Below are 20,793 nucleotides of genomic sequence, written 5' to 3'. Positions count from 1 at the left end.
TTTCTAAATAGTTTATATCTACTTTTGCAGATATATTGTGCGAGAGAAAAGTATACGAGAATTGTGAAGCTTGAGACGATGTAATTAAATCATATATGTATGGGTGGACTTTTAAATTGTACAAGGCGTCTCAAATTGTTACGTTAGACAATGTAACACTTCATTAGATTCTACTTCAAGCATCAGTTTTCATTAAAATGACACTTTTGGTGTATAGATAGATTGGAAATTGACGGACGATTAAATATAAAAGTGAAATTAGGGCATAATTATTCGTTAGGATACAAAATCTTTATATTGAAACTGTAAATAAATTTGTGTTGATAATTAACAATTACCATTAGAAGAATGTGAAACAAATCACACGTACGTAGAGGAGTAAATGCAATATCACTTTAAACAATTGACAATTTTCAAAAATTTGAAACCGCTAATGGAATAATTTGATTGTTAGCTACGAGCAGTAGCAGTATAGACCAAGAAAATAGGTTTTCATATGTGATTTCTAGGCAACTTCTTGCATTTTCATATAAGTTACTTTGAAGTATCCGAAGTAGGTGCGTCGGGTATTTTTTTGCGTTTGGGTGAAAAGAATTGATAGAAATGTTTTTTATATTTTGAAAAAACAGTGATACTAAGAAACGTCTAAAAAAAGCTGTAGATCTTTCAATTTTATACAAAAATAATCCTTTGACGTTTTTCGTTTTTATTCATATTTACAGAGCTAGTGTGAAAAGTTATTGGTTTAAAGAAATATAGGTAATTTTATATTTTCGTAATCCCCTTGTTTTTTGTCTTTAGAAAATCGAAAAATCATGCGATTTAGATGAATTTTGTTTTAAAATCTTCGACTTTACGGCGAATTTACGAAAAAAAATATGGGAAAAAAACTGAAACCATATTATTTCAGGGCTTTAATTGTTCATGAAAATGCACTCATTCACGTATAATTGTTGATAACTCTTTTTCAAATAATCGAATGAACTTGTTATATTTTTTTTCGTAATATACACAAAAAATGAAAAAATTGAAAAAAAATTTATACAAAAATGTTGATTTATCATGTTTTTACAATCAAAAATAATAACAGTATCTCTTAAAATTGACCTTTTCTCACATATAATCGTTTGCAAAACTGGTATCTTACAAGGTTGACTGTTTAGAGAGAATTGGAAGTGGGGCGAGAGGCGTAGGTGGGATGTTTGATATGCAGACCAAATGTGAACAATTGTTCTGAATTTTTAGCACACCCCCTAACCTAACCAATATAAGTTTTAAATTTTTTTATTCCCATATTTTTTCATAAATCCGTCGTAAAAACGAAGATTTAAAAAAAATCATCGAAATCGACCGATTTTTACGATTTTCTAGAGCCAAAAAACGAGGGGAGCGCGAAAGTATAAAATGTATATCGGAACGGTGATTGAAGTCTGCATTATAGTCGTTTGGCATTTGCGGTGATTGTTGCAAGCATTTATTATCAACAAAGTTTTGTCTAAAATTTGTGTATGTTGATGATTTACTAACTTCAGATATTGTTAATTGTTGTAAGCATTTATTATCAACAAAGTTTTGTCTAAAATTTGTCTATGTTGATGATTTACTAACTTCAGATATTGTTAATCATCAATATGAGCGATTCAAGAGTGCAAATGAATCAATTAGGGACCAGGAACGGCCGAGATACAATTCGTGAGTAAGTACAATGCTACCCGATAGGAATCCTTCGAATGAGATTAATTTAAGTTTTTCGATACCTTTGAAGTTTGTTTTCAATGAAATAATTTAGTTAATTATCATACCTCGTATTCTTGGATAATTGTACATTGTAAGAATTGAGATTAATACAAATACTAATGGTTAAACTCTTGGAAAACGACTTAATGATTCAACTAATTTCATTTAATTCTATATTCTATTCAATTCTATATTCCATCAGGTACCTTCACGCGTTTGTATTTTCATTTGAAAATTTCTAGTTTTAACTTATATTGACCTCCATTCTTGAGCGTACTGAAAAAAATTCAACATTATCATCGTCAACCGGCCACCAAAGTGACACATAGACGCTACATCAAAATTCACTATTAATAGTACAGTGGTAAAAAAATTTTAGTTATTTTTAAGAGCATCGACAAAACTAGCGCAGAGATATGGCTGAATTGTATATTTATCTACTATCATTGTTATTGCATATTTGCCTTAATTTAAGGAATTTACGATTCATTTATATATATTACTTATATAAGAAGTACTCGTTAAATTTTATGCATGTATAAAAGAGCATTGAGGTGAATCAAACGGACATTAAGGTTGGATCCACACTATAAGGTCGATTACAGTTCATTTGCGATCCGATCTCGGTCTGGTGAAATCCAATCACACAATTTGATTTCGTTCACGATTTGGTTTTGAACCGTCAATAATCGAAGTCGGATGTATAAGTATTTGATATCATTCATGCCAAATGTTCTTGGTTTTAGGTCTTTTCTGTTTTAAAATTAGTTTTTCTTAATAATTTTTATCAATCTCTTAAAAATTATTAAGCAAAACTACTTTGAAGTGATATTATTCAAAAATCTAAAAAACTAAAATTAATTTGACAAACAATTCCATTGCTATTTAATATAATATTAATAGGGGATATGTACAAAATAGAAAAAATATGCTAGATGTTATTACTGGGTGATGATAGTTTTGTTATGGAAACGGTTAAAGGAAGGAATATTAATTAAGTTCGATTTGGTAGACGCTGGAGAGCTACAAACAAAAATAAGGATGTAAAGGTCATCCCTTTATCAGTATTTCGAAAGAGATCGCAAAAAATTTAACTTAACCAAAATAATGATCAGTGGGTGATCAGCACGTGAGCATCCTAGAAGAAACACGTCGCGGCATCAGTCCATATTAGTTGCACCATAATATAATAAAAATAAAAAGCGACGTGGGAAAGGCGTGTTTGGCATGGAGACAGATGATGAAGATGTTGGCATTAGGTTTATTCTGTCTAAGAAGAGAGCTAAAAAGCTTCATTTAACACTAGCAAATGATTGTGAATTTTATAAAAATGAAATGCAAGAAAATTATGACAAGATTGTGACATAATTTCCAAAATGACAAATATTTAGGGAGTAGGAGCTGATCATTTAGTGGCCGACCCAAAAAAGTATCCAAGAAGAAAAAAAATTAAATTCAATTGTTGATTTCGACAGGAGCTCCATCAGAAGAATTGTTTAAAATTTTCTCTTTCAAAATGACATACCTACAGTGGATAAAGTTCTGGGAGTAGTTGACGAATATTAGGACTTGCCGGATTTTAAAAGATCATATTTTATAATTTATTAAAAGAAATTTCAATACGAAAAACAAGGAAGGAACAGTTTATTATTAGAAAAGGCAAAAATAATTGTGTGGAGGCGAGAATACCTAGGAAAAATTGAGAAATTTCATGAGGAATACAAAAATTACTACCTATCTAAAATGAATATACTAAGGATAAGGTTTGGATGGACTCTTCCATACAATCCACAAGGCAAGCATTCTTGCTATAAATAATCATTAAAAAAATTCGAATATTATTAATGCCTTATTTTAAAATAAATATGTACCATATTTTGGCCGTTCACTTTATATCTATGTCAATCTTCACGGCAACATTGCATATTTCTGTAATATTAATGGTGCATAATTATTTATAATTCATATTATTAATCTGCTGAATGAAACCGCGAATTATTTCTTAAGTGCGGAGTGCGGCTCTGTTACATGCTTTGCTTTGGCGTTTTCAACCCTGATGACGTGTACTATGCGTAAATATGTTTTGGTTTACTATTTTTCTTCAAGTTTAATTGGGATTAAATGAACGAAATCCTGCGATAAATTTCGATATCCGAATATTGGAACGGGTAATAGCATAAAATGACTGCCAAGACAGTTTTGAAAGCGTTATAATTTGTTTATTTAATATAATCAATCTTGATTGGTCCTAATATTGTTTTTATCATATTGATTTCCATTATTGTTAACTTCACTTCCTCTCTTTTTGTCATTATAATTGTTTCTGCGCTATATGTTAATATTTTTGTTTTATTTTTATATATTTCAACCCCACTTTTTCTCTGTCTAATTTTTCTTTCACACATACTTTTTATTGTTTTTTTGTGATTAGGGCTCTGCTTATGCGTTTACTCAACTTCCGTTGCTTCTTAATTGTTTCTCAAATTTCAATTACATTTCTTATTATATATTCAAGCGATAGAATAAATAAAAGTTTGCAGATAGTTATAATAATTCATATAATAATAAAAAATAACAAAAACGTAACTATAACATTTATTTTTCATTAACTTTCAAACTGTGAACAATATAAACCAAAATATCATGATTTAGACCTGTGTGGATAAAAAGCAGTTCATCTCAATTTGATTAAAATTGCTAGTCCTAATGGAAATAGTTAAATAACAAAGCTGTACTCACACTTTTCTCACAAAACCTCAAAATTTATGGGAAAAACTCAAATAACCAAGTTGTTGTTTTTTTATTTTTATCTTTTATTATATTTTTTTAAGAATTTTTTTCAAAGTACTTAGCCTTTCATATCCCAAACACTAATTTTTTTGATTTCATATATTTATTTTTACTGAATATTTCACTCTAATTTTCAATTGAAAATTCTCTCGTGAAAGTATCGGCTTATTTGTAAAAGTCGGTATTTTGTTGATTCAAGTCTATTTTCTGATGGTGTGACAATAATATACATAATTTTTAGTTATTAATACAAAATGCACACTTCAATTACACCAATCACGTGAGAGTTCATGTTTCATTGAGACACATAATTAATTAAAAAATTTAACTAGCTTAAAATTGTGCATGATTCAAAAACATTTCTGGATCCAAATTTATTTTCGATGTTTTTTCTTTTTTTGAGAAAACTTACTATAATTATATGTATTTTTCACACTAACAAAAAATATATGCCTATTTCAACCGACAAAAAGCTCACCAACTGTTTGACTTGAATTGGAAGTTGGGTACTTTTTAGATAATAAGTTGAAATCATATATGTAACACTCCTATATGGACAGTTGGTATGGGAAAAAACGTTCCTTCATTGGGATGCCGACAATATTTATTTTCTTTCTCGTTCTAGATACTATCTATACTGCGCATGCTTCATGCGCGTAAAAGATGCGCAGAACTAACTGAAGCGCTTGGAGGAGGGAGAGAACGATATATTGTTCGTTTCACCTTCCACTTATAGGAACTGTATATATAGAACTATTACATATATGGTTAAAATAAGGTAAAAAACTGAATATTTAAAATAAAAAATTAAATAGTGTTCAGGACACAAACAGTTTTCATCAAATTTTGTAAAAAAATAATGTAATGTGATAATTCCTTTTCGGAAACGGCAGTAAAGTGATAGAAATCGGTAGTGAAATCGCTTTTTAGTGTCTAGACACTGAAGTAACTGAACTGTCACCCGCTCCATGTTTGACAGCAGTCAATCAGCTTTTTAAAATTACGATATGAAAAGAAATAAGATTTTCATAATTTAAAGAAATAATTATATTATTCATTTGTGTAAGTAAACGCCGCATTCATAACGTATTCTACTCGCCTCGATTACAAATATTTTCGCAAGTATTTTTGAATCTGGTCAATTTCTGAAAAAAGTCTCGTTTTCTGATTCGGCAACTAATCTTCAGCTTGATGACAAAAAGTATGACGTTAGTACCTTGATACATATATAGATGAAAATAAAAATACCAAAAACTGAGTTACTTGAATTTTGCACATAAATTTTTAGGTTAGGTAAAAAAATTGTGAAAGTTGTGGCTCTTTTAATCACTTACACTTGCTATTCAACTTTCTTCCATAGGACTTGTAGTTTTACAGCAAATCGACATAAATCCTTTTTCACTACTCGATCAGATTCTCTTGACTTATGTTTCCTTCGATTTTTCTTAGATTCTTTTCCTCTTCCAACTTTAGCTTCTTGAGCAATTCTATAAGTTCCTTCTTCTCAAGGAATATTTTCTCTGTGTAATAAAACCGTCTGTTACAACGGCAAACAGGTCCACATTTTTGGGAACGGCAATGAGGACATGGATAGAAGCATCCAGGGCAATCAACCTCCAAACAATCGCACGGATCTTGTCCAGTACTAATGAATACTCCATTACCCGTAAATAGACTATTTTTTGATTTTTTATGTTTTTTCTCATACATATCCATTTCAATAAATATCTGCGAATTGTTAATAAACTTATAAAGTAGATTTACTATTATTTGAATATTGACATTGACATTTATACAGAATGTTTTCTAGGCAATCGCTATCAAAGTAATCATTGAAATATTGATGTAATGATGTAATAGTGACAGTTCACCATATTCACCATATGTTTAAAAATAAACATTAATTAATCTTTTATTCTATAATAATTCATGTCATTTGATGTTACTTTGATAATTGAATCCAAATAAATATATGTTTTTTTGTGATTTAATTACAATATGATCTTTCAACGCCTACACCGAAAGAATAGAATAAAGTGTCAAGTGTCATTGTGAGTCCGCCATCTTTAGTCCATTTTAAATAAATAACGAAATAATGAATTATTTAAGAGTGAGAATTGATTGAAAAAAGTATATAAATCAAAAACTTCTTCTATAATATCCGTGTGGATCCGTGTGAATTTTCGTAGGTAGATTTTCAAATGATTATAAATGTAATAGAGGAAGATTGAACAGTAAACTCCGTATATAAAGTTTATCTATGATCTTACGTCACACTTTTCTCACCAGTACCCCAGTACACATCCAATTTGGTGACTTAAAAGTTGAGGATAGTATTTTCCTACAATAGGTATTGGATATTTATTCTAATCATTTGGTGATTTCTTAAAACTAAGTTGGATCAGTGCTCTATGTAGTATTGTTTGTGAGTTATATAGTAAATTTTTTGTTTCTGTTGCTTTACAATAACGAGATTTTAAAGTACCAATTGTAAAGATGCCAGGTCCCATCTTGTGCTGTTTTTGCATGCAAATTCATCTATTGGAACTGTAAGACGGCTGGAATTGATGAATTATGATAAGACCTTGCTAAGGCAAACTTTTCTAACTATGTAGGAAATGATTATTACAATTTATTAATAGGTTGATGAGACAGGATATTCTGTAGGGCAGGGGTGTTAAACTCAATTTTGCAGAGGGCCATATATTAAATTTTCAATTCGTAGGTGGGCCAGATTGAAAATAAAAAAAATATACGTATATTATTATAACATTTTATTTATTAAATTATATAAGTATATAATATACGGTTGTTAAAAATAATATCAAAGTTATAAGAGATGGTAGGTAATTATGTTGAGCACGAGGATCCAGATACCTCTTGTTTTTGACAATCTCATTGATGTCAGGTATCTTATTCGTTTTAAGAATTGATTGGAGATGTTCATTCGTAAGTCTTGTGCGATGTTTGTGCTATCAAACATGCAGAGAATGCGTGCTGCATGCTTTTTTAATTCCGGGTAATTATCCAATCTCATTATATTTTTCTTTCAAAATACTGTCCGATTGAAGATCTACTAACTCCATTTGCAAATGAACTGGTGCCTGAGAAGCTTCAAAATTGAATGGATTGTTGAAAATTGGGAATTCCATTTCATTCATTTTGTGAAAACCTTCAAAACGATTGTTTTTTTGGTACGCTGTGCCAAATGATTTAAAATGATGGAAATGGTCCAAAGTTTGATTTTTTAACTAATTTTCCCACAGCCTAAACTTTGTTTCAAAGGCTTGAATATATGAATACATTTGTCTGACAATCAGATTTTTACCCTGTAGCTTTACATTCAGATCAATCAAGTGTTTATTCATATCTACCAAAAAGGCACAATCAAACTACCAGTCATTGTCTCAATCAATTGGCTTGCCAACGAACTACGGTGTAATCAGAGATATCAGAAAACTTTTCGTCCAAATCTTGTAAAAGTTGCCGGAACTGTCGGTGATTCTGTCCTCTGCTCCTTTTAAAATTTATAATTTCAATTATAAGCTGCATGACATGGTCCATTTTCAAATGTCTGGATGCCAATGATTCCTGATGAATTATACAGTGAAATCCCACAAAATTCCCTGATGTTTTCTGTTTTGATTTAGTTACAATGCCCGAATGTTTGCCAGACATGGCAGGAGCGCAATTCGTAGTTGTGCTGCTAAGAATATTCCAGTCGAGTTCATATCTGCTATTAAATGCTAAAATTGCAGAATAAATATCATTTGCTGTTGTAGTACATGTGAATGGGACGCACCTTAATAGTTCTTCAGTTATTTCAAAGTTACTGTTAATGCGTCGGATAAAAACAGTTGATCTGTATCAACAGTATCAGTGCTCTCGTCAACAGCTAGTTAAAAGTTTGTAAATTTTCTCTTTCAGTTGAAGAACCAAATTTTGAGATAAATCATTTATTCTTGAAGCAACAATGTTTCTTGAGAGCCAAATATTTTGAATTATTGACTTTTGAAATGGAAAAAAACATCGGCAACTTTCAACATACAGTCTTTAGTAAAATCACCATTAGTGAAAGGTTTTGAGCTTTTCGCGATTTCTAATGCAATAATAAAACTTGATTTCAGGGCATCTTCGCTCCCTGTATTAGCTTTAGTAAACATCGATTGTTGACCTTGAAGTTTAGATTTTAAAGATGACAATGTGTCGATTCTTATTTTTTTCAGTGTAACAATCGAATTTTGACTTATGATTCGTATCATAGTTTCTTCAAATTGAACTCCTTACAAACAGCAGCTATTCGATTGGAAATCAACCACAGTGGTTATCTTTCCATTCTATGAAAAAATATGCAATTTCTTATTTAGACTGAAAAACTCTGCACTTACTAACAACTTTACGTTATTGTGACATTGTGACAAAATTGTAAAAATTATGGAATTCAACAAAACAATTATGGATATCGCACGCGAACGACACAAACAAATGTAAAATACCTTCACAATCACTACTTCGCTGTAAAATTAAAATCCTTCTTCAACCGTATCGCTTCGATTACTCGACTTAACTTACTCACGTCACGCCGACGCACTCGTTTTATATGGTTAAGGAAGGTTCTAGTCTAGACTCGAAGCCCCATCGGTCATTTCTTGTATGTTACCCTGTATATTAAGCACAATACGTTACATTACGCATCCTGGAAAACCTAAAATTCGAAAGACGTCCTGGAAAACCGGGAAAAGCCCCGAATCTGGCTCTTGGAACTGAATTTTTTTGTTGTCTAGGATTTATAATATTCTATTATAGTGGTGATTCACTGTATGAAGTATCAAGTTAATTTCTGTTTGCCTAAACCCTGCAGTCTCCAGTAAATGCCAAACATACTGAATTGCATTAGATACTGTATGTATTCAATTACGGTAATTCCAATTCGCAATGGAAAAAAGCAATTTCACTCACATTTTGCCTGCCTGTTATTTTTATTTGACAGTTAAATTATTAAGTATTTTAGTACTCTCGGGTATATTATATCATTGTAGCTCAAAATTTGAAAATATGAACTTGGCAGTAGTTAAATTTTTGTTTTTTTTCGATTGAGTTAAGTTGAAGTGTGTAAAGTAGCTTTTTTTCGACAATCACACGTGCCGAAACAAGGGCTTTACACACGGATTGCATACAATATTTTTTCTACTAGCGACAATTTGATCAAAATAAAAGTTTAACGGCAATTTTCCTTATAAAAAATATTACATATTTATTAATATTTTGACCATAGTTATATCATATAATATAACGTTATAAAATAAAAAATGGCACCAGTATAAATTGAACCTACTTAAAATATGTTTATTGACGCACTAGTGCGTAAAGTAAAGTTTTACGCACGGGAATACAAAAAATGTGTTTTTAAGACTGAATGGATATTAGTTTTTGCCTCCTGGATTGAATAGTCCGAAGACTTTTATAGTACATACTGTACAATTTGTTAGAAAAATATTGTCATTGATAAAACGGATGCAATTGCCCTGAAAAGTCACACATAAATACAAAACCTGTACAAAGTAACTTTAAAATTTGTGTTGGTTCTGAATATACTGAAGAACCTCCTACAACTTCATCTTCCAATACTGAAAAAATGCTATCAACATAATTTGACACCAATTTTACTACAAAACTTCCAAAACTTTGTTTTGGAATCGATCAATACTTTTGAGATAAATTAAGTGATACAATTTAAAAAAAGAAATTTTTTTCTTGGGTTTTGATGAAAGTGTTAACAAAATCACCCAGAAAGATGAATTCGATATCGGCCTCAGATTTTGGAAACACAAAAGCCTCAAAAGGCTTATGATTTAGTGGAAGCTTTGGAAAAATGTAGAAGAAAATTGATTTCACCTATTTCAGTGATGGACTAAATGTTTAAAATTACAATTTCTTAAAGCTGACAAGAATATTTAGATATTAACATCGATAACATGGTTATTTATCAAAATAAATAAAATTGTACAATTAATATCATTCATTCTGTTTTTCTTAATCAAATATTGAAAAATATTTAAATATTGTATATAATTAAAATCTTGTTATTATCCGATTCCTCATAATTGGAAATTTCTTAACAACATTTAAATAATATTTATTAACAAGTGTACCAATAAAGTAATTAATGTAAATGTAATAAACCGGAATTTTCGTTAGTTCGAAAGTGTCCTGATGATTCCGTCCTGGACTTTTTTTTTTTGAAAAACCCTGTATATAATCCCACGGAAAATCTTAATATATCAGTGTGCCGTTTGTGAATAACTAGCATTAACAATTATTACAGAAGAGGGTATTTCATAATTTTGTACTCCAAGTATAATGTTGATAATCATTAAATTTTTATTGGAACAGAATCTAGCTTTAAATAGTCACCAGATGGTGATAGGAATTCATTTTACGTCCACTTTGTCAGTCGTAGACAACGGAAGGTGTAAAGTTATTTAACCGAGGACAGACAGTTGAATTTAGATTAAATTGAGTCTCATATATTAGAACGTACTAACGATATTCTTAAAAGATTAGCATGCAAAAATTATTGATTCAACCCACTTTATACTGTCGTATATCACATATTTTCTCAGATAAATTTATATATATCCTTTTGCATATTGGATGTCATCACGAAAGTTAAACCAATAGGACAAAATGTAAGGGGGTCGTGGGAGTAATAGTGCACCTCATTTGTTATTATCCCTGGTAGTGTCTGACACCGATAGAACGTATTATTAGGTTACTGAAACTGAAGGAATTTTTGCCATTTTGAATAGATCGTTGTACAGTATTAGTTCATTGATAAAGTTCAACACCTTTACGATTTGTTTGGGTGTGAATAGATATACAGTAGGGTACGTAGATCATATTTAAGATAATATTTGTTATAAAATTAAACAATTCTTTTGATGTTGAGGATTAGTTTCTTATCAGTCATTATTCTTCTATTATTTTACAAATCAAATCAAAATTGAATGATATTATACAGTGTGGATCATATGCTACCTTTTAAATTTGATTACCTATCAACTTTCCATATTAAATTAAAATTTGCAGATGTTGCCAGCTGAAATAATGATGACCATGATTTTCGGGACATTATGATCTCATTTTCATCGAGAGGCAGTCCGCAGTCATATTTGTGCTAAGTATTGAAGAAATACGAGGTTTGAAAATTAACACTTTAGTCTTTGATTCGAATCTCTGACGGCATTTTCGTCTCAGTTGTTTGGATATTCTTGATCCATTGAAAATACGTTTCTGTTGCAATATTTGAATTTGTGAAAGAGAAAGAATAACAAGGCAGTAGATTCGACAAAGAGGGTGGCTATGGTAGCACTAGAATCTTTTTGGATGCTACAATCTGAGTCATATTTCATTTTATTTTTGCTCATGTGAGCTTTGGTTGTTTTTAGATCATTTTTGTTAAAATTTCTCTTTAAAGTCGAAATTGAATACTTTCTAAACATAATCGTACAGAAATTTATTGATTATTTTTCTGCGTATTTTGCCAATTATTTTTTAGTTATCATGATGGTAAATGAATCAGTACAGACAAGTAGAAAGATGGAACAGAAAGCATTTGAAGAACGTAGCATCAAAGAAGGATTAGATTTATGGAAAAAACAGAAGGAATTTGAATTAAGAAGAAAGATACAAGAACAAAAAGAGGTATAAATAATGACGACCAAATATCAGTTAAAAGTAATACTCAATTCAATGTGTCTCTTACTAGAATATAAATCAATGAAATCATTTGAAGTAGGTGTTGATTTCTTAATATTCGCAAAATTTGTAAATCTTTATAATGAGTGTTCTTTAGTGCCATTCTTTATCGTACATTGACACTCAAATACTGCTAAAATTAAATAGAATAAAATCTCTCAAGCTGCTTGAAATGCTTTCATTAATCATTTAGAATTTTTTCATTAGTACGAAGGTTTCGAAAGCATCGTTTAAAGATAACGAATTATCAAATCATCTGAATATCTTTCAGGTTTAGCTAACGGTTATTTCACTTTATATTGGATAAATCAGAATAATTAATAAATTCGTTGTTTGCGAATTGAGCAGATTATTTAGCTTTATCTCAATTACAAATAGACAATCATTTTTTGTGTATGAACTGAGCAGTTGAATAATTAGTCGTTTAATATAATAAGAAATCGAATGAAACAAACAGGTTGTCGTTTACAATATTGTAGTCTCAAAATGAAAATTTGTAATTGAAATGATTAGAATAGAAAATCTGGTGCTATACTCAATCGGTATAATCGGCTCCTGATAAGTACTCGGTGGGTTAGGTCTTCTAAATATTACTATGTCAAACATAAGTATTTTGTGCGAAGTGTTCGACTATAATCGTCCAAAAAAATCAAATTTTTCCCACGCATTTCTCTAATAGATGGACTAGTTCTTGTCGACGTCTGTGATATATAAATTGTACTTAAAATGTCTCAGTTCCTTTATGGTCTACGCTGTACGTCTTCGTCCTCTTCATACATTTAAATGTCTCGTTAATACAATCAATTACTTACTAGTAAAAAAGATATTTCTATTCTGCGGAATATGCTTATTTATGCTGCTTCTAGCCCATACTAAGTGGGCAGCTATGTAGTTTCTAGTGATGTGGTACAGCAAATCTTCGATGCAGTATACGTCTTGATATACATTTTTTATAAGCTCTCTTAAAATGTGTTCTGAATCTAATATCTAGTAATAATTAATATTTTGTTATCAATCGTCGTGATATGGATATTATGCTTATTAATATATTTATCTGTTGTATGTTCTTGGTTATCTATTTTACGAGTGGAAATAATAATAATTTAATGATGAATATATTTATTAAATCACAATAACTAGTGCCAATAATAACAAATGCCCACTACACTACGCGCTCTGACTCTTTGATGATGGTCTCCACGAAGTTCTAAGCGCAAGTTCGTGATCGTGCAACATCGCAAGGAGCTCAGTCTCTTAGTGTTTGCACACTTGGCAACATGTACGTTAAACTGACAGCTACTCTTGCATCATGCATTCTTGCTTATTATAACACAACTAAGCAAACTGACATGAGCCGAGTAGTATAGTCTTCGTATTCGAACTTCGTCTCATTCAAAGTTCTTTGATTCGGGCATCAAACCGACAAGGATCGTTGCACGAGAAGAAGTTGTCTCTACACTATTTTATTCGGTCAACCTCTATAAACGCTAGTAGTGTAGGAGACGATTAAAAATATACGTTTGCATCTGCCAGGGTCTCTTAATAAATTTGAAATCAATCAAGCCATTTGTTTAAGTGTGGTAAATTAATCGGAGAGAGTTAGATCAGGTGAAAATGGAAGTAGAGAATAATGTTAACAGTAGAGTATCAATAAGCAGGTGTATTGTCGAGATGGAAAAAAGGTTAGCACCCAATTGTATAAGCAAAATGAAAATAATATCGTTATTTCTTTTTCAAAATAATTGAAAAAGATTACTTTTTAGAAATCACAGAAAACTGTGGCTGTGATTGTGAAAAAACGGATGTAGCTTGAAAGCACGTTCCTTGGGCGAAGATCATTGTTTTGACAATATATTTGTTATTTGGGTATAATTGTGTGTTTCTTTGGTCTTCCTCTTCTTCTTGTACCTACTACTCCATTATCAATGGCCTTTTCTGCAAATTGGTTTATCAGCATCCTTTTAGTATGCCTAATCATCTTAAACTTTGAGCTATTATGTATCTATCGCCTATTGTCACATATTGACGGAAAATTTTCTTGTTATCTAAGCGATATCCAAGCCTTAAATGGAATTTTAATGTGGGCGATATTTTGATCAGCATTAAGGAAACACAGCACCCACCTTGCAGGTAACTTTTTCATGTGTTTTCTTTCATCAAAATTCTGATTAGGAATCATATTGAGAAATATTAACACCTATCAGGAATATGTATATGAAGGGTCGATTTTCTACGAATATATGCAAATGGGGGCTTTTAAAAATACTGTTTGTTTAGAAGTAAAAATTTATTCTGTAGTATATTGAAATATTGATAAGTAAATAAATGAATTCAATCCACCGTCTACAGTTATACATATATATTTATGTTTTATAAATTTATTGTTGTTACCTGTTCTATTTGAACCCATGACTTAGTGATTTATTGAAATAAAGGAGTAAATTACTCTAGAAATAAATCTTATGTAACTATAATTAGAGTTTAAGAAAAAACAAATAATTTTAGATCCGTAATATGATGGATACTTACTGGCCGTGGGGTAAAGGTACTGATGCTAGACCGAGAGGTTTAAGAAATATTAGACTAGATGAATTATTTCCGAATAAAGAATATATGAATGTAAGTAATCCTAATTAATCACCGCATTTTGACACAGTCCTGGTGAAAAATAAGTGAATATCGTTTTTTGTGTGAAAATAATTTGCTGTAGATAATTTGTTAAATTGAAATTTAATAACTTTTTTGTAATGCTCCCACAATTATTATATATTTTCTATTTGTATTATGGCGTATTTTAGCGACTAGATTTTGTCTAGATTTATTAATATAAGAATTTCTAGAATCAGTATTTGGGAGAAGAGTTATGCTCACTAAATGACATTTTTTCAAACAAAACGCTATTAGGTAGCTGAGTAAGTGCAAATCACTCGGTGATAAGTTTGAATGATGGGTGGTATATCTGTTCCGATCCAAAAGATTTGATCAGATTTTGGGTGAAAATGGCTCGCATTCTCACGTAGCAACAAAACTCCAGACGTCAAGAGACCACATCGTTTATTCAGTTTTACAAGATTAATTTTTGTTAGAGTAGCGCCGTAAACAGCTGCTTATTGTTGCCTCTTGCAGCATAAACTCGACCAACAATATCTTGCCTGTTGAAATTGTATGCATGACCTTAAGAGGATGATCTTGTATGATTGCATTCCATTGAGTGACGTTTATTTTCTTAGGTATTATGAGAAATCCATTCTGCACTTTGTGCTCCGCAGCCCGGAATCTCAATGTGCAAACAATTTGCGAAATTACATTTCGGGAACGATTCTGTGTAATTTTTCTACTCGCTTGGAAATTCAAATGTTAAATTGAGAATTGTGAATCGCCGATCTTCAGGAATCTTCGGTATTGACCAAATCATCTATGACCATCGATGGTCGATGTGATTCATCAATCATCACGTCGTCCTTGAAATATGTCATTTACTTACAGATTTTACCACTATTTTAGTCAAACACGTCGCTTATTTGTCTATGAATTTCTACTGCTGATCGATTGCTTTAAACATTTTGAAATAGCACATGCGATATTGAATTAGCTACGAATATTTGGAACTTAGTTTTCGAATAACCTAAATAGGAAGCTTTTTGGAAGCTAAAAACAGTTAACGCAGGGTTGGTTGTCGAGGTGTAGTACCCAATTGATGGCGATTTCTGGGCACAGTTAGCTCACCTTTTTCAAAGTCTATCAAATAGTCTCTCAAGTAGTTCACCACTGCTGACTATCGGAGTCTTACTGATGAAACTTTCATCACCCGTAATAATACTATCAAGCTGGGTGGGATCACTTTCTGCTTGTTACAAACAGTCTTCTACGAAGAAATGTTTTATTTTATCGAAAAGTTTTCAAATTTGCAATGAAATAAAATTTTAAGTTAAAGTCTCACTCACAGTTTTGTGCGCTATCATTCGAACTGTATGTTCGATCTTCTTCTCTTCTACTAGAATATCTTCTGCTATCGAATTCGCGATCTTTCATTCAAACTCCTTGATTTTCTTATCCATCGTTGTCATTTTGTTGTCGATATCCGATTTGAGAGAGGACATTTTGTTTGCGACGTCGGTTTTCAATGATAAAATTTCAGCGGAAATGTCGCTCTTCGTGATCGAAACCTTCTCGTCGATATTAGCCGTAAAATCGTTCTTAATAGTCGAAATATCATTCTTCATGGTGGAAATCTTGTCGTCAATATTGGTCGAAATATCATTCTCTACATTTAAAATATTTTTGTCTATATCGGCCTAAATATCATTTTTCATAGTTGAAATATCGTCCTTCATGCTCGATATATTGACAGAATTATCGTTTTTCAGTCTAAATTGCCAAGATCAAGATGGAGGACTCGTTTTTGAATATATAAGTTTCTGGATCAAATCCGTCACTTGCCAGTACCACTTCTCCAGTTCGGCTTTCAGTTACGTCACTTTCAGGTTACTTAGTCTCTTGGCCATGTTTATGTCACTATTTAAATCCCACTTCTGAGATCAATGTAACGTTGTTTGTGTTTATTTTTTTTGACACTATTTTCTATTTATTATCATTCTAAACCACCGTACAAATTTGAAAATGTGAAATCAATTTAAGGCAAAACGTTATGTTGGTGGAAGTTCAGATATTAATAGACCAATTGGAGGCGGGGGTGCACCGATTTTTAGTAACGGAAAGAAAATTACAAGAACATGCGAAGATCCAGTTCTTAGATTTCAATTCGGAAGTAAAGATCTCAGGAGATGCGTAGATAATACTCTTAGATATAAAACTAACAAAGAACAGCAGCAAGAATATAAGAAAGAATTAGGTAAGACTCACATACAATAACTTAATCTACTGAATAAGAATGGGATTTTATTCGCAGATAAATTAGTAGCAGAGAAAAAGCAAAAAGAAAAACAGGAGAAAACCGATAATATACGTTTTCATCAGGAACAAGTAAGTGGGATACTAAAGGAAGTGATATTGTGTATGTAAAACATTTTTGAAGTTTTTAAAAGCTTCTCCTTGGGGAAGACCTGGACCTGGTGGAAAGCTTTGGAGAAAACCTAATAGAATAGGTCAACAATTTTTGAAATCAATGGTATGCTACACTTTTTGTGTAGCTCCATTTATAATTTGAAACAATTTTGAATAGATTTCATACATTTATTTTTCCGCATTAATTTTAATATATATTTAATCCTTATTTTTTTATTTTGTGAAATTTTTTAAACAAACAGAATCGGTAAAATGACATTTATTTTTTAGGGTTGGTCTGACGAAACCACACTGAAAAATCTTGGAAAGGAATCCACGAAACCCAATTTCAAAAAAATAAATGGCAATAAACCGAATTACATTTGTAATATAACATCTTGTAAACCTTCTTTGAGGTTGGATCCCATAGCATATCCTAGAAGAAATTTCATTCCTGTTGGAAGAAACAGAAAACTCTCTCCCTTATCTGAAAATAAGGACGAAGGTGTAGAGTTGGTAACACTGTTAGCAAAAGACAGAAATTATCCACCAAAAATTCCATTGTGTAGTTCGGATATTACTTCAGAGAAGAAAATGGGCAATATGTAATAATTTTTTTCCTAATAATTTTAAAATTGGTCAATAAGTCCCAGGTTTGATGAAGAGAGGTCATCACAGTTTTATATGTTTTTCTTGAAGTAACATCTTTCAAATGACATGTGTCAAATTTTGGACTACAATTTTAAATTAGCTACTTTGGCTGATTTTATATTCCCGTAGATACACTTCACGATACCTAAAAATCGAAAAGCGTTTTTGATGCTGTTACGGTTTCAAAATGGTTTTCTATTGTTTTATTGAAAATAATTTTAATTGATGTAGAAGGATCTTCAATGAATAAATATCGATTATTAATGACTAAACTGGAATTGACATTTGAAAAACGAAATATCCTGTGCAAAATAAATTATAAATGTCTCCGAGTTTAAAAAAAAAAAGGATAAAGTGACTTGTTTTTTGACCAGAAAAACATACCATTGAGATAAAGTTTTAGCTTGAAAATTGTTGTTGAGGGTTGGATTGGAATCGTCGATGGTACAAAAGAAAGAAAACTATTAACAGTGACTTTTACTGTACCTTACCGATTGAAGTAGTGAGAAACGACTTAAAAAATTTTCTATCCTCACGACAATGAGGGTCAAATTGATTGAACTGAATTTGAAATTGCTTTTTCACCTTCTCTATATTCTCCAGATCTGGCTCCATAGTGATTCCTTGCCTTTGAATAATCAATCAAAAATATCAATCAAATAGGGAATTTATCTTTGAAATAAAACCCAAAGATGAATCGTTGCAGAAAACTTACCTAGAAAATTTGAATGAGAGTTAGTTTGATTGCATTACTCTCAAGGAAGACACGAATGTAGGAAGACACGAATGTAAGAAGTAGTGATTGGGTTCAAAATTTTGTTAGATTTAGACATTTTTAAAGATTAATGTTATAGAATTCTTCATCTTTTCAGTACTTATTGATCGATCTGTTGACAAAGAATTAATTTTTAAGGCAAATTAAACAATTTTGTAGATATAATCCGAAATTAACAAGTCATACACATAAAACAATATGTTCCAGAAAATAGAAATTTTCTCCTTGATCTACCGTACTTATTTCTATACTCACAATTCATCATTTTAATTATAAATCACGTTATATATATATATATATATATATATATATATATATATATATATTTATATATATATATATTTTTTTGTAGGAACCCAGGTATATGGAGTAGGGAAGGGTCTGCCTATTTGAAAGTTTTGGCAGAGCAAATGATGTACAAAAAACAAAAAATGAAGGTAATATTATTTATTAATCTAAAAGCAAATGGTGGTATTAAGATTATGTACTTATTGAATCTTTCGATCTTTATTTTTGATATTCTTTGCGTTAACAATACCGTTGCTCTCATTTATAATGAATCAAACGAAAACGAACTAATCATGTTTTAAGTATGTAAGTAAGCAGTATGCATGAAGCCAGGGCAGACCTGGACTATTACGCAAATGATGAAAAGTAACTCATTGGGGTGTCAATCAACAGAAACTTATGAATAGACACCAACGATACTAAAGCCAACTTGAAGTGAATGTGAAACAAAACGCTATCTTGAAATTTAGCAAGAAATTGCAGACATTATGGAATGGGAGTATGTATGTTCAGGGTGTGGAAAATGCTTCATCAGCTTTGAAATATCACCTCTTACTTGATCTATTTTGCTTTTATTTTTTCAACTATTGATATTTTATTACAAGTGTAACATACCTAATAATATCATACCTATAAAAATCTCTATTCGACCGTTGACACAAATCAATTTTTATTATGTGTTTTTAACCAGCATACATGATCAATATGAATGTTTTCACATTTTCGAAAAATGAATAATTACGAAGAAAAATACAAATATTTCTATGCCAGTTCATAGGGTGATTGAGAGACAATTGCACCAACGTTGTTATAGAGTCCCTTGGCGATATGAAGACGCTAAGTAGTGTATTTTGTTGGCTTAAGAACACTTATTTTACTTCTAAGTTATATTTGAAGGTGTAAAAGCAGCACACATCTTTTTACTATCCATAAGTGCAATAACCTCAATTAAATACCTCACTTAAACAAAATGTTTTTTATTTTCAAAATATTAATTATCAAAATTCGATTATGTTTAGGTTAGATTTATCTTCAGTAAATAGTTGCTTGTTTGAAATGCAATGTTGTCAGATCTCTAAATTCTACATTAGAGGCTTATTAAGTAAGTGGTAATGCCGTTGTTTAGCGGATGCCAAAAATATTCAGTTCATTTAAGCTACTGTAACTAGTACTAGTACTGAAAATAAGATATTTCATTCCAGTATGAACAATTTCTTCATGGATTGCACAATATTCATCAAGTATCTTGATAATACGAAAAATACCATCCATACTTGCGTTTACTTTACATACTTTAGATACCAAGAGTTAACCAGTTTATTATTTCTTAGGAAATGAAAAACAAGGAGGATGAAATTTGTAAGAAACACTTCTCAACTTGGACTGGATTTTGGGGTAGACCTGGAAATGGAGCACCACTACCAGAGATCAGGAAACATTGTTTGGACAATATGCTTTATCCAAAAATGACACCTATACCTGTCCATTGATAGTAATAAACGATGCTAGGAATATTTTGAAAACAAGAATAAACTGATTACAGCATTATTTGATGCATGTTCACAATACATTATATATAATATGTTAGAAATATATAAATTCGCAAGCTTAATTTGTGTTTTTATTAGGAAGCACTAACTCTCAATGTTAAGTGTGTGTTAATGTTTATATACCCACCTATGGTGTATATTTTCAATAGCCAAGTCTCTGGGGTTAACGGGACAGAAGCTTGACATCTAGTATAAGGAAGAGGTAGTAAACAGGAAGTATAAATGTAAACGAGGGTTGCT

General features: G+C 31.0%; 1 protein-coding gene across 3 annotated transcripts; it reads left to right on the top strand.

The window, feature by feature from the left end:
• Positions 1 to 9: 9 nt before the first annotated feature.
• Positions 10 to 20,615, top strand: LOC130442442 (uncharacterized). 3 transcript variants are annotated; one of them, XM_056776559.1, is made up of 9 exons: positions 35 to 366; positions 1,614 to 1,696; positions 12,086 to 12,231; positions 14,791 to 14,904; positions 16,924 to 17,137; positions 17,195 to 17,268; positions 17,581 to 17,894; positions 19,068 to 19,152; positions 20,335 to 20,615. In XM_056776559.1, exons 3-9 carry the CDS (start codon positions 12,091 to 12,093, stop codon positions 20,491 to 20,493), a joined length of 1,101 nt encoding a protein of 366 aa, XP_056632537.1. In that variant the 5' UTR covers positions 35 to 366; positions 1,614 to 1,696; positions 12,086 to 12,090; the 3' UTR covers positions 20,494 to 20,615. The 3 variants fall into 3 exon arrangements, with proteins under 3 accessions (XP_056632536.1, XP_056632537.1, XP_056632535.1); XM_056776558.1 differs by lacking the exon at positions 1,614 to 1,696 and having other exon boundaries at positions 10 to 366; XM_056776557.1 differs by lacking the exons at positions 35 to 366; positions 1,614 to 1,696 and having other exon boundaries at positions 10,004 to 12,231; positions 20,335 to 20,604.
• The last annotated feature ends 178 nt before the right edge of the window (positions 20,616 to 20,793 follow it).

The sequence above is a fragment of the Diorhabda sublineata genome, chromosome 4 (assembly GCF_026230105.1).
Source record: "Diorhabda sublineata isolate icDioSubl1.1 chromosome 4, icDioSubl1.1, whole genome shotgun sequence".
Classification (NCBI taxonomy): Eukaryota; Metazoa; Arthropoda; class Insecta; order Coleoptera; family Chrysomelidae; genus Diorhabda; species Diorhabda sublineata.
This window is presented reverse-complemented; position numbering and strand designations above follow the sequence as displayed.